The sequence below is a fragment of the Cynoglossus semilaevis genome, chromosome Z (assembly GCF_000523025.1).
Source record: "Cynoglossus semilaevis isolate Cse_v1.0 chromosome Z, Cse_v1.0, whole genome shotgun sequence".
In the NCBI taxonomy this organism is placed as follows: domain Eukaryota; kingdom Metazoa; phylum Chordata; class Actinopteri; order Pleuronectiformes; family Cynoglossidae; genus Cynoglossus; species Cynoglossus semilaevis.
Window position 1 is genome coordinate 4,429,444 of NC_024328.1, and position 12,104 is coordinate 4,441,547.

General features: G+C 38.6%; 2 protein-coding genes across 7 annotated transcripts in view; one reads left to right on the forward strand and one right to left on the reverse strand.

The window, feature by feature from the left end:
- Positions 1-4,932, reverse strand: part of wdfy3 (WD repeat and FYVE domain containing 3) — a 33,931-nt gene extending 28,999 nt beyond the window's left edge. For 2 of the 6 annotated variants that reach the window (XM_025053418.1, XM_025053417.1), the window contains exon 1: positions 4,187-4,932. The gene's annotated coding sequence lies outside the window, so the exon portion shown is untranslated. Of the gene's footprint in view, positions 1-2,716; positions 2,807-4,176 lie in introns of those variants that run through there. The other 4 variants (XM_025053416.1, XM_025053415.1, XM_025053414.1 and 1 more) reach the window with 4 other exon arrangements.
- A 4,691-nt stretch (positions 4,933-9,623) lies between these two features.
- LOC103397543 (eotaxin-like) lies at positions 9,624-11,370 on the forward strand. The gene is made up of 3 exons (XM_008335842.3): positions 9,624-9,991; positions 10,339-10,453; positions 10,546-11,370. Exons 1-3 carry the CDS (start codon positions 9,826-9,828, stop codon positions 10,673-10,675), a joined length of 411 nt encoding a protein of 136 aa, XP_008334064.2. The 5' UTR covers positions 9,624-9,825; the 3' UTR covers positions 10,676-11,370.
- The last annotated feature ends 734 nt before the right edge of the window (positions 11,371-12,104 follow it).

Sequence of the window (12,104 nt, forward strand, 5' to 3'; positions counted from 1 at the left end):
AAACTGAGCACAAATGTTAGCATATTATGTGCTATGGCGTGTCTTTGGCTTTTTGGATGATGCTACTATCAAAACATAACAAATCTTAATGTATGCCCTGTTTGGGTCTGTGTTCCTGATGTAAAACACTTCCAAACTGCTGACATCATGTATCACATAAATCATCACATAAATTAACCACCCACAACAGCAATAAGACACTGAACTGCAGCTGAAAAAAAACAAAAAGAAAATTGCTGACCAGTGCACAGTTACTGTAGTTACACAGTATCGGGTTGCTGACTACAAATATCTCAACTAAGTATTGGTCCCTATTTCAGAGTTGTTTCAAAACGTCAGTTATTTTTTGTTCAAACAGAGGAATGTTAAGATTTATAAGTTAAAAGTGTGAGATTGGACCATCAGTTGTCTGTCCACTTTTCAACCTCAGATCCATTATAAAAAACAATCTAGGCTCACATTCAAAACAATACAGTACAGAATGTAGTACGTTGTTTTGTTGTGAATATGTAGGACAGAGGTGAACTCCTCTGCCCTCTTTTGCAGAAAGATGCCAGGCTAAAGTCTCTGAGAGGCACATGTTGTGCAACAGCTATAAATGTTTTACGTCCTTTGCGATGAACCATAGAGTTTTGGGATTCTCGCACCAGATGTGCGGGGCGTTTGTTGTGACAAGTATGAATGCAGACTGGTCTAACAGTATTTATTAACCATGCCTAGAGACGTGTGTAACAGAGGAGATATGTTTAGTGTTATTATGATGCATTTACGGGTTTTTTCTAATGTAGGGAATGCCACTCCTCTTACAAAGGTGTAGTGCTATTTAGCTATAAATCAAATGCACATTTTTGCAAGATCTTTATCTTGACATTTGAGAATAGACTTTTTTTTAACTGATTTAAACTGAAGTTGTTAGGATGTTGGTCAAATGAGTGGTTGTCACTGATATCCAATCACACCTCTTTTTGACGTAAAATTTTACATTAAATAACAATATACTACTGACTATGTCTAGCTAAAAAAATAAAATTAATTGTCCACCAAGAAACACTATAGAACATTTTCCACAAATCCCAGACATAACTTTTTACTTAACACTTAGTGACTGGTCCTTGTGACCCTTGAGTTCCGATGCAGGATCAGCTTCACATTAAATGTGACAACAATCACACACTGGTCTCCACAGAGACACTCATAACTCAGTAGCAGCCCCCCTACCTTTTGTTGTCTCTGTGCTCTGCCAACATGTCACAAGAAAAATATTAAATATTCCACAACAAATGACGACGAGCCATGAAGCCCAGTAACTACAAGGGCATTACAGAAAAACACGTTTAAACTGAAACACAGGAACGAATGGGTGTCACTTCAATAAACTGGCACTGCCACTGTGTGTGTTTGCATATGTGTGTCCTGCTGGGACTGGCACAGCTAATCCCTCCTGACACCGGGTGGAGTGTTCAGAGCTTTAGAGAAAGGAGGGGGGGTTCACACTGAGTTGGAGCATTTCATATGGACCAAAGCATGGATAAATCTCCATGATAACTTTACATTCTGGTGACATCACTGTATGTCAAAGGTCTACACCACCCCAGATGCAACATACACTGCGAGCCGTCATGTTATTTTTTAAATCAGTCCACACTGACATGTGGTACAACAGGCTACACTGCATCTATGGGTGGCTTCTAAAGTAAGACAAGTCCTGATTGGTAGCAAGAATTTAATCAGTGATGCATTATCCCAGACGACGATCAACTGCATGGCAGGTTTCAAAATAATGACATCAATTAAATCATCTACCAATAGCTGTGCTTCTTACAAAAATAATTCCTTATTAATCAAGGCTTTGATTGATTTATGGTTAGACTTGTTTTGACAGGATTACATTAAGACCCAGCTATTTAGAGAGCACGTCCTGTCCTAGCACTTTCCTTCTCCTGCACCTGTCTCCACATCTGCACTCCAACCCTAGTTAAGAAGCCGCGCTTTCCTAATTAGCAGTCTCCTTTCAAGAGTACCCTTATGTAGCCTGATTGTTAAACCTTCTCTTGTAAGTCACTTTGGATAAAAGCATCTGCTAATTGCATACATGTAAATGTCTTCTCTCCTACAGGAAGGTAGATGAATAATAAACATGGATATCTGAAATTTAATGGAAAAAACATAAACACAATTGTAACACTTGTTCTGACACTTGTCCCTTACAAAACAGAGCTAAAAGTGAAACTATTGTGCCGCTGGAACAAATATGTCTTTTTACAAATCCTTGTCACCTAAACTGTTAAACGTTTATGCTACAGTATAATTACTATTATAGTATTGCAAAAGGCTAGAATACGGCCCTAAATCCAAAGTTCTGGTGTGTGTTGAGTATGCCTTCTTTTTTGTTGCTTTGACTGATATAAATTTCATATTTGGTTGATCAAGTACAATTTTTTTGCCATGATAAATAAAACCAGAATTTGCTCGATAACATGAGCAATTTCCTGTGTGTTCACAGAGGAAACTGCAGACAAAGTTAACCACCAGCTTTTAAAAAATGTTCTAATGTGTGTGGACACACCCTGTGAAAGTGATGGCAGCTAAGGTGTACTCAACAAGAATTACTCAGCATTAAAAGGGAAGATGGGGCTGAACTGCTGCCCCTACCTCCCAACAAATGACCATTCAGTCCTATGCATAGTCAAATGTGAAAATAGAGGTTGTGCACCACCTCTGAGGAAGGGGGTTTTCTCTGAGGACTGGGAATGAGGAATGATGGTGGTCTTCCTCCTGCACACCTCCACGGAGCTGGAAGCTAAAGCTTGTGATAAAAAAAGACAGTCCATTTATGCTAATGTAAAAGAAAGGAAATACAATATACAACAATAATTTTAGAATTTTTAGAAAACTAAATATTATTAATCAGAGACTACTCGTGATTATGAGACAGAAGCCACAATCTTGTTTATTGAAAGAAGCGCAGAGGTAATATCAGTTTTGTCATGCAATTGTCACAAATACACAAATAACCAGACTCATTAACAACATAAACAGCATCATAAAATGAGCTGCAGCTTTAACACGTATATGTTGTGGTTACACATATACGCATACTATTACAGTTGCACATATGCAGACTATTAACACGAAGGTAGATAAATAATTCACTCCGGCGAACAAATATTCATCAATGATGGATTCTGCTGACTCATTACGAACTCAACACTTGGGTAAAGATCCAGCGTAAAGTCCTACAAATAAGGGGAACCTTTCTACATCTAAGTTTGACCTCAGCTCATTATTCTCAATAAGAGAAGCCTTAGCAGCGCTAGCTAATATTGGGTTAGTGTTTTAACAGCTACCAGCTGCCAAAAGGGACTAGCGGCCTTTGCGCATGTCCGACAATGCGGCTGTTTCCTGTTATGCTTTGTCTGATGGACAATCTGATTTTCACAGTCGTGAATCCACATTTGTATCTTAAATGACAATAAAACGTGGCCAACACACTAAAAAGTACCACTACGACGAGAATGTTAAAATGGCGTATCAAGATATTTATTTATTTCAGAATGCATCTTTGGTGTGATTCCAAGTTGTGGTCATTAGTGTTTAAAGCAAAGGCTGCATTTGTGTTTTTTTATTAAATAAACTAACAAGAAGCAACATACATTTGCATTTACTTTTCATTCAAACAACAATAAACAATATCTCCGTGTTGCGTACCATACTTATAAATTGTGTAATCAACGTAATCAAGTCTCAAATACTGTTTTTAATTATTGTATTGAAAAAACCTGCTTGGTTTTGGTACGTAAAGGCAACACATGCCTCCCTGGTGACGCAGTTGCAGTAAAACGCATGCGCGACACTAGTTTCCGGTATAGCTAATAACAGTTAGCCGGGGCTAACAACAGCTAACTGCGGCTAACAACAGAGATGCTAATCGGTGACGTCAGTCGGCTGTCGTCATTAATCACACATCACATAAACACATAGATTGCGGTGTTAATTAATAAGAGGCATGTGTACACGAAGACACGGATGTCAAAGCTAGAATAAGAACAGTAGCTCTAACGTGAGCGCTTTCCAGTTGACGCTAACTCGGTGCTAGGTGGCTAGCTTCTTGTGTCTGTGCGTATTTGTATATATATATGTGTGTGTGTGTGTATGTGTGTGTTGTGTTGTATCCACCTTCACTCACCTGTGAGCGGCGTCTGCAGCTAGACTCTTCCCAAGAAAAGCTCCACTGTCTCCTCACGCTCTCCGTTAACATCCATTAGGTAACGGCGAGTGCTTTAATCCTGCAGTGGTCGCCGCTGCTTCCTCCTGCTGGGGGCCATTTTCCCCCTCAATATTCGTGAGATACAGAGCGAAGCTTCGTCCTGGAGGATTCCTGGAGTCACATACACTGATCCAGCGACACAGCGGAGGAGGACAGAGCAGCTACAGCAGCAATAGGAGGAGTGAGAGCAGCACTATGCTCCTCCTTCTTTCCTCATCATCTTCATCATCAGCCTCAGTACCATTGTCTTCTAAAGGCAGAGCTGACATCTGATGGTCATATAGAGGAAAAACACAACATTCTTGAGCATACAGTTCATATTTATATAGCAATATTCGTCGTTATAATTTATGGTTTGAGTGAAATGAAAATATCACTTGGGCGTTTGATAATAACCTAAATCTCTGTTTTTAGTGGTTCCTCAGCACTATTATTACAAATAAAATATAAGCACAAGTCAGAGTTGTCTGTGGGTGTAGCCCAACAGTAACAAAACAAGCCAAACTTAGGTCTAACCTGGTTAAACCAAGCATTTTAGAATACTTAAGATTAAGGTTGAACTTTATCGATTTTTAAACTGGATTTTTAACTTATTTTGCAAACAAATGCATTTGTAAGTGACGTGCGGTCAGAGGAGCCATCACGATAAAAAAGGAGAAAAAGTACATAAAATAAATATTAATATTTTCCACAAATCTGTGTTAAAGATGCATTTTCAGTAGGACTATACCATCCATCCATCTATCCATCATCATCAACCTCTTATCCGGGGCCGGGTCGTGGGGCAACAGTCTGAGCAGGGACACCCAGACTTTCCTCTCCCTCGACACTTCCTCCAGCTCTTCTGGGGGGACCCCAAGGCGTTCCCAGGCCAGCCGAGCGACGTAGTCGCTCCAGCGTGTCCTAGGTCTTCCCCTAGGTCTCCTCCCAGAGGGACGGCACCCGAGCACCTCCCGAGGGAGGCGTCTGGGGGCCATGCGATGTAAATGCCCAAGCCACCTCACCTGACTCCTCTCAATGTGGATATATTCACCCAACAGCATCACCTGGTAATAAACCAATGGACCATCCAAGAGAAGATAAGATGCTCTTTTTTTTTTTGGTTCTTACAATTGTAAATCTGACTCCAGAGGAGTCAGTGCCTCACCAGCCATGAACCTCACCGCACGTCACTGGTACTCAGTACACCTGTATCACACTGAATCATACAGTGAATCGTTTTCTTCCGTTGACGCATAAACACTTTTTCAGCTTTACTGGCCACAAATGCCATTAAATCACTCAGTCTAGAGAGAAAATTGTGACCAAATAGAATACAGATTGGTGCCCCGGGAAATTAATGCAGCATTGTAAGATATTAAATTGTATTTCATTAACCACATTTTCCTAATAGTGTGCCTCTGTGTTACAGTGACTGTCAACATGCTGCTTCATAGATAAGTGATTGCACCAACATCACCGGTGAGGTCAAAAATAAATAAGTCACTGCTGTCAGCAGAGACACTTCCACTCTCGGAGCAGAGACAGCAGGGGGCAGCACCTGTCTGATAATGATTACACAATTGTCAGCCTTGCCTCTAAAAGTAAACATGAGTGTTTTCCACTTCTTTAAATCACAAAGCTGACCATATTCTTCGACAAATATGCTACACAGTTCTAGGTGTGACTTCTCTGTGAATGTCCAGAGTGAAGGTAAAGCCTAAAACAGATGGCCAAGGGATACTACCCCTTTAAAGTTCAAGACCTTTTCTAGGTCTAGGAACCCTAGATTTCTGTTTGGTATATCAGCTAAACCCTAAACCTTTACTCTTTCTAATGCTGTGCAGATTGGTTCACGGAAGTGCTTGATTTAAGTAGACTCTGATTCTGTAAAATTTTGTTGCTGCTTTTTAAGTCTTTTTCATTTGTGTAATGTTCATATTGTTGTTACTCAGCCAGTGTTTGTGGGTCTGATGGACCCGTTGCATTTTGTGGCTTTTGATGCCTCACAATCAACACTTTAAATGTTAAAATGTTAAAATGTTAAAATGTTAAAATGTTAAAATACTGAACAGATGTTTACCTTATCCCAATTACAAGCAGTATAAAGAATATATATGGTTAATATTTGCCCTTTACCTTTGTTAGGTCACATTTATATGTTATGCACACTTCTATTAGCCCCGGGTCCAGTGGACCCGAACATCTTATATGTAATAGAAATGTGTGGGGGGGTGCATGGTGTGTGGTCATTAAATATGTATTCTGATATATGTTCTTCACAGAAAATGAGCCAAAGCCAGTGTCTCAGTTTGAAAAATTAAATAATTATATCATTTTTCTTTTCTTAAAAAGTGAAAACGGGTCCCACAGCCCCGAACACCACACAAGGGTTAAAAAGCCAAAATCACCAAATGTAAATAAATGAACAATTATGAAGAAAAACATAAGTGTCTGGTATGTTATATATATACATTGATGATGATGATAATGGGCCCTTCAGGGTTCACCAAAGCTAAGGCTGACACAGTGGCTTCTACATAAACTACTCCATCTGCAGAACATGCTGCTGTTATGGCGGATGCCAAAATTCTTCAAGATTCACAGGCCTGAACATGAATCTTACAGTAAGTGAAGACATTATCAGTAAACAATGAAACAACACTGAAGTGTTTTATCAGAAGAAATCAAAGTTGTGAGTTCACTGAGGTGAAGTTTCCATAATTCTATGGGGAAAAGAATCTTAAGTTTCAGTTCTCCAAAAAATCCACAACTACAAAACAAATAGTAAAGCCATCATATTAAATGGCCAACAGCAACATGAGGTCATGATAAACATGGGTTGATGTTATTTGTTAGAAGATGTACAAACTAAAAGACCAGTCGAATCCATCTGCTCCACAATGTAGTTTATTGCAGAACCAAGATGTTTGCCCAAGTTGTTCAGTCGTTGGCTGGCAGCCCACATCAAGTGACCCCGGGCGAACCTTCAGCCTCACAGTTATGCATGTGTGACACAAGTCCAACACATGAACTAGTATTGTCAGTCTCTCAGCCCCATTCCAAAAAAATCTGCAGCACAAAGCAGAAGGGTGAAAGTTCATCTGATTTTGGTTTCAATTCCCTCAGGGTATAGACGACTTCCCCCCGGTCAAATCATTGACAATGCCTTTTTATCAGCACTGCTCTGAGAACTGCATAAAAATCAAACGAGGAGAATAAAGTCATTTCACATAACACTCTCACAGAAAGTAATGATACCTAATATAAAACTAGCATGTTTTTGTTGAGTTAAAGAATCCTGTGTTCCTCAAAGACTGTGTTTGGGTTTCTCTTTCTGAAACATGACCATGTGTGTCAGTTTATAAATGTCACTCTTGATGAAATCCATTACTTAGAAAAAGGAAACATCGCTCTCTCAGTTTCACTCCCACTTTTTGATTAAATGGTGGAGTAAATGATAAATCTAAGTCACTTCGTTTTTCCGTTAAACAGAAGATACTGACCACTATTATCCAAGAATGAGGAGGAAAACAAGGAGTTAACATTTGTTTTACAGAGAATTATGAGTCAGCTGTGACAGTATTCAAGGTAAATGTAGCCAAAGATACAAAAATATCTAAACACAAGTGACTATTATTTAAATGAAGACAAAATATAAAATGAATCTTAAAGGACTTAAAGTTTGCAAAAAACTAATAACTTGTTAAATGTTTAGCAAAATTGGCTTAGAATAATTTAGCACAGTTGAACAGTTGAAAATATGTGTAAATTAAAATTAAATTTAGCTAAAGATGAGCTAAAAGCAGTTAGAGCCTAAATATAGACCAACGATATGTTTACAAAAGAAAAACATTTAAAATCATTTTAAATGTTAAAAGCTGGAAAAAAAATCCAAAATGCAAAAAAAAGTAAAAAAATTTCAAACAATAGGAAAAAAAAGCTGAAAGTTGACCAAAAATAAGAATAAAAATAAAGAAAATGGTAAAGACCAAAGACCAAAACTACACTAATATAGAAAATAAATATTACTTTGGTCAGAAGAACTCTGATTGAAAAACCAATCAAAGGTTTGGTAAATGCTGGTTGACATAAGACCAAATAAACAACAAAACAGGATAATCTGGACTCCTGTTTTGTGGGCACGTAAACGTTACGAGGATATAATTCCAGGATAAAATCAAAAGATGAATAACGTTTTACAAGAAATCCAACAACTCCAGCAAGTCCACATACACACACATGCACACACAGACACGCACACACACATAAACTCCTACTTCTGGCAGGAGTTATGACTTTGCCGGGAATGAGGACATTTCCCTGCTGTTGCTCAACAATCCCACACACACTTGATATCTCATGCACCCACACCAATCCTTCACTTCTGGCTTTGATCCCACACATAACCTCTGTGAGAGAAGAAATGAATGAATGCAAAATAATTATGATGTTGATGATTTTCTCAGCTAAAACATTTACTACAACCTTTTCAACAAGAAGAGGTTATACATTTGACCTTGAGCTACATTGGGCACACAATGGTCTGTAGAGCCGTACACCCCCAACTAAACACAAACTTTATTCATTAATTTAAAAAAATGGGCTTCTGTAACTTTTAAAAAGGTTTTATTTTGAGACGTATAGATTACTGTATCACATTTTGTGTGAAGTGACCCCCCCGCCCCCCCGCCCCATTTTGACTTCTTCTTCTGCTGTGGGAACTGTGTTTTCTCCTAAAAGAGAAAGAGAGAAAGAAGAAAAAAGAAGAAGAAGAAATGAAGAAGAGAACTAGACAAAAGGGAATTACTTTTTGATACTTAGGGGTTAATAATTTTATGGACACTACTGCACACTTTAAAACCACTGACTCTCCCACAGCAAAAGTTCACACAGATACTCTGTGGTTTAAACTCACATGGACAAAGGAGCTGCTGATCTATCTGTTTTGTGAATTAGGTTTTTCAGTGACACGCATTGACCACACGAGGCAGTGACAACCCAGAAGCTCATGTGTCCTCGTGAATCTCTAAGGACTTCTGTATGAGAACATATCCCCCTGAGATAAGAAGTGAAAGCAGTGAACAGTTCCTCAGGATTGTTTTACTCTCAGAGTTTCAGTCTTCTGGTGTATTACTGCCAGACATATTGTTATAATTGGGATTTTTTTTCTTCTCTCTTTAGACTATATTTCACACAGACTTCTTATTGTTCCTTGTTGCACAATATACACTTACATGCAGATCATGATATACTATTTTTGAAAAAGCAATATTTCAATAAAAAGCAGAATTTCACGTGCACTGAATAAGATCAAAGTCAAGGTCGAACCAAAAGAAGTTGGAACCGTTTTTTTTTAACGCAATTGTTTCTTTGTTACAACATTACTGGGAACGTCTTCTGGTAATAAAAAATTTTGGGAGAGTAAAAAGCGAGTACGATTTGCCCTGAGGAAAAGAACACTGTTCCTTGGTTTGGCAGTGTGATGAGACATATGTTCAGACACGCGTTGCTGAACGACTCGTTTCCAGTCACTAAGATCCTCACACTTTCACTTTCACTCACTTTCACCTGTATAAATGCACCTGTGTTTTAGCAGCTTCTGCACACTTACCTGCACAGGTGAAGAAGAAGAAGAAGCAGAGACAGCAGACATCCTGAGCTCACAGACAAAAACAAAAATGTCATCTTCTAGAAGAATCCAGGCTTTGCTCCTGCTTACTGTCCTACTCACTGCTGCAACAGGTAAGGCACTAATAATTGTCTTGGTGTATAGTGATGGTGTATAGTGATGGTGTATAGTGATGGTGTTTAGTGATGGTGTATAGTGATGGTGTTTAGCGACGGTGTATAGCGATGGCTTTACTGACAAGTCAATACAAAGATGGGTCAAAGTTAACAAATCTGCTAGTTGCTTAATCAACATCTACTTTCTACAACATGAATAAACTTAACGTAAGAAAAAGACATTTTTTGGTCAGTACAGTTTAAAAAATGAAGCCTATAGTAAAAAAGTTACAGTAAAACAGTATTTATTATGGATAAACACAGGAATTATTAAGACACCTGAACCTTTTTTTCCTCTGCTGCAGCCGAGGTGGTGGTAGACTGCTGCCTCAGCACCACCGACAAGTTCTTCCCTCTGATCCGCATTGAGAGCTACAAACTCCAGGAGGCAGGCCAGGGCTGTGACATCAGTGCCACTGTGTGAGTGATCAAGTCCTACAGTGACCACTGCCATTATTAGTTTGTTTTGTTTTTTTAATCATCATTGTGTTGTTTGTTCTTCTTTTTCTCAGGTTCATCACAAAGACAGAGAAGACGGTGTGTATTGTCCATCCCACTGAAGAGAACAAGAAGACCAAGTGGGTCCAGACTCACATCGAATACCTGGAGAAGAAAAAGAAGAAGGCAGAGAAGAGCAGCTGAGCAAGAGGTGTGACCTTTGCATTCTGGGAAAACATGGCCAGATGACCAAAGCTGGATCTGATATCAAGGATCTGTCTCTGCTCTGACACTGATGCTGAATTACTGCAGATAAACACTCTGTGATGTACAGATATGTGTTCTATATTGTATTTTATTCTTCTAAAGAGTTTCTGTTTTTTTATGTAACCAAAATTTGACTGTGACTCAGTTTAATGACTTCATTGTACAAAAAGTGACTAGATGGGCTGCTTGAAATAAACACTGACATATTTGAATTTTTAAAAAAGTGTTGTGTTGTCTTCATCATCTTTATCAAACTATTCATCTGGACAGCAGCTCGAGTATTATGGTGAAGCAGTTTGGCCAAAAACCTGCAAAAAAAGTTAGAAAATTATTTAAAAACCAAGCGTTAGATAAACAACAGCCTTATGACTTACTCATTTACTATAACCAGTTAATCCAGGAGGGAAATTATTCTCTGGTGGCTAAGGAAACAGTCGTGGTTCCAGAAAGCTGCAGGTTTAAATCCACCAGCCACCAATTGCACCAACCACGGCACCATCCCCACACACTGCATCTCAGGTGCCCAGCATGAGCTGCCAACTACCCACTATGGTAATGGTCCAATAGTGGAGGACACACCTTATTGTGTGCAATGACAAATAAACCTTAAATCTTTACTGTGAGTGGTTGGAGTCTTTCATACTTTATCTTCACTGGAAAAAACAACTTGTAATACTTCTTAGAAACAACCCTGGGAACAATTTGCAGCAGCATTTTTAAAGTTAATGTTACTGCAGTAATATCAGGTACAATTTTGCAGTACTAGGTAAAAGGTACTTACTAAGATGATTAACTATTGTGAATTTATTGAGTATTTGTTACTCACTGCACATATGTTGGAGTTTTGTGTGTGTGTGTCTTCTTGCACTGAGTTACTGCTGATGAGAGCAGCACACCTGAGGTCAGTCTCCTCCTCCTCCTCATCATCATCATCATCAGCGATGACTTAGACCAGGGGTCCACACTGACCTTTGAACTCTCTCTGTGTTAATCTCGTTTTAGAGATTCGTAATCTCCTCTTTATCCCCCCTCCTTCTCCCAGTATTTACTAATGTAATTAGTTGCATTAAGTTACATTACTGGTACTCTGTAATATTAATATTATAATATCCAAATGTTACAGGTTTGTCTTTGATAAATATGAGCAATAATAAATGTGTGCATAAAGGATAACATCATCACAATCAGAAACATATGTTTTATTTGTTCTTATTATAATTTAACAGACTTTTACTGTAAACTTCCAAACACAACCGAAACACTGACATCACCAAAATTCTCAGCTAAATATGATACCTGTCACTCTGAAACAGTGATCTGAAACAAACAAACAGTAAATGAGAGTTATCATTTACTATAACCAGTT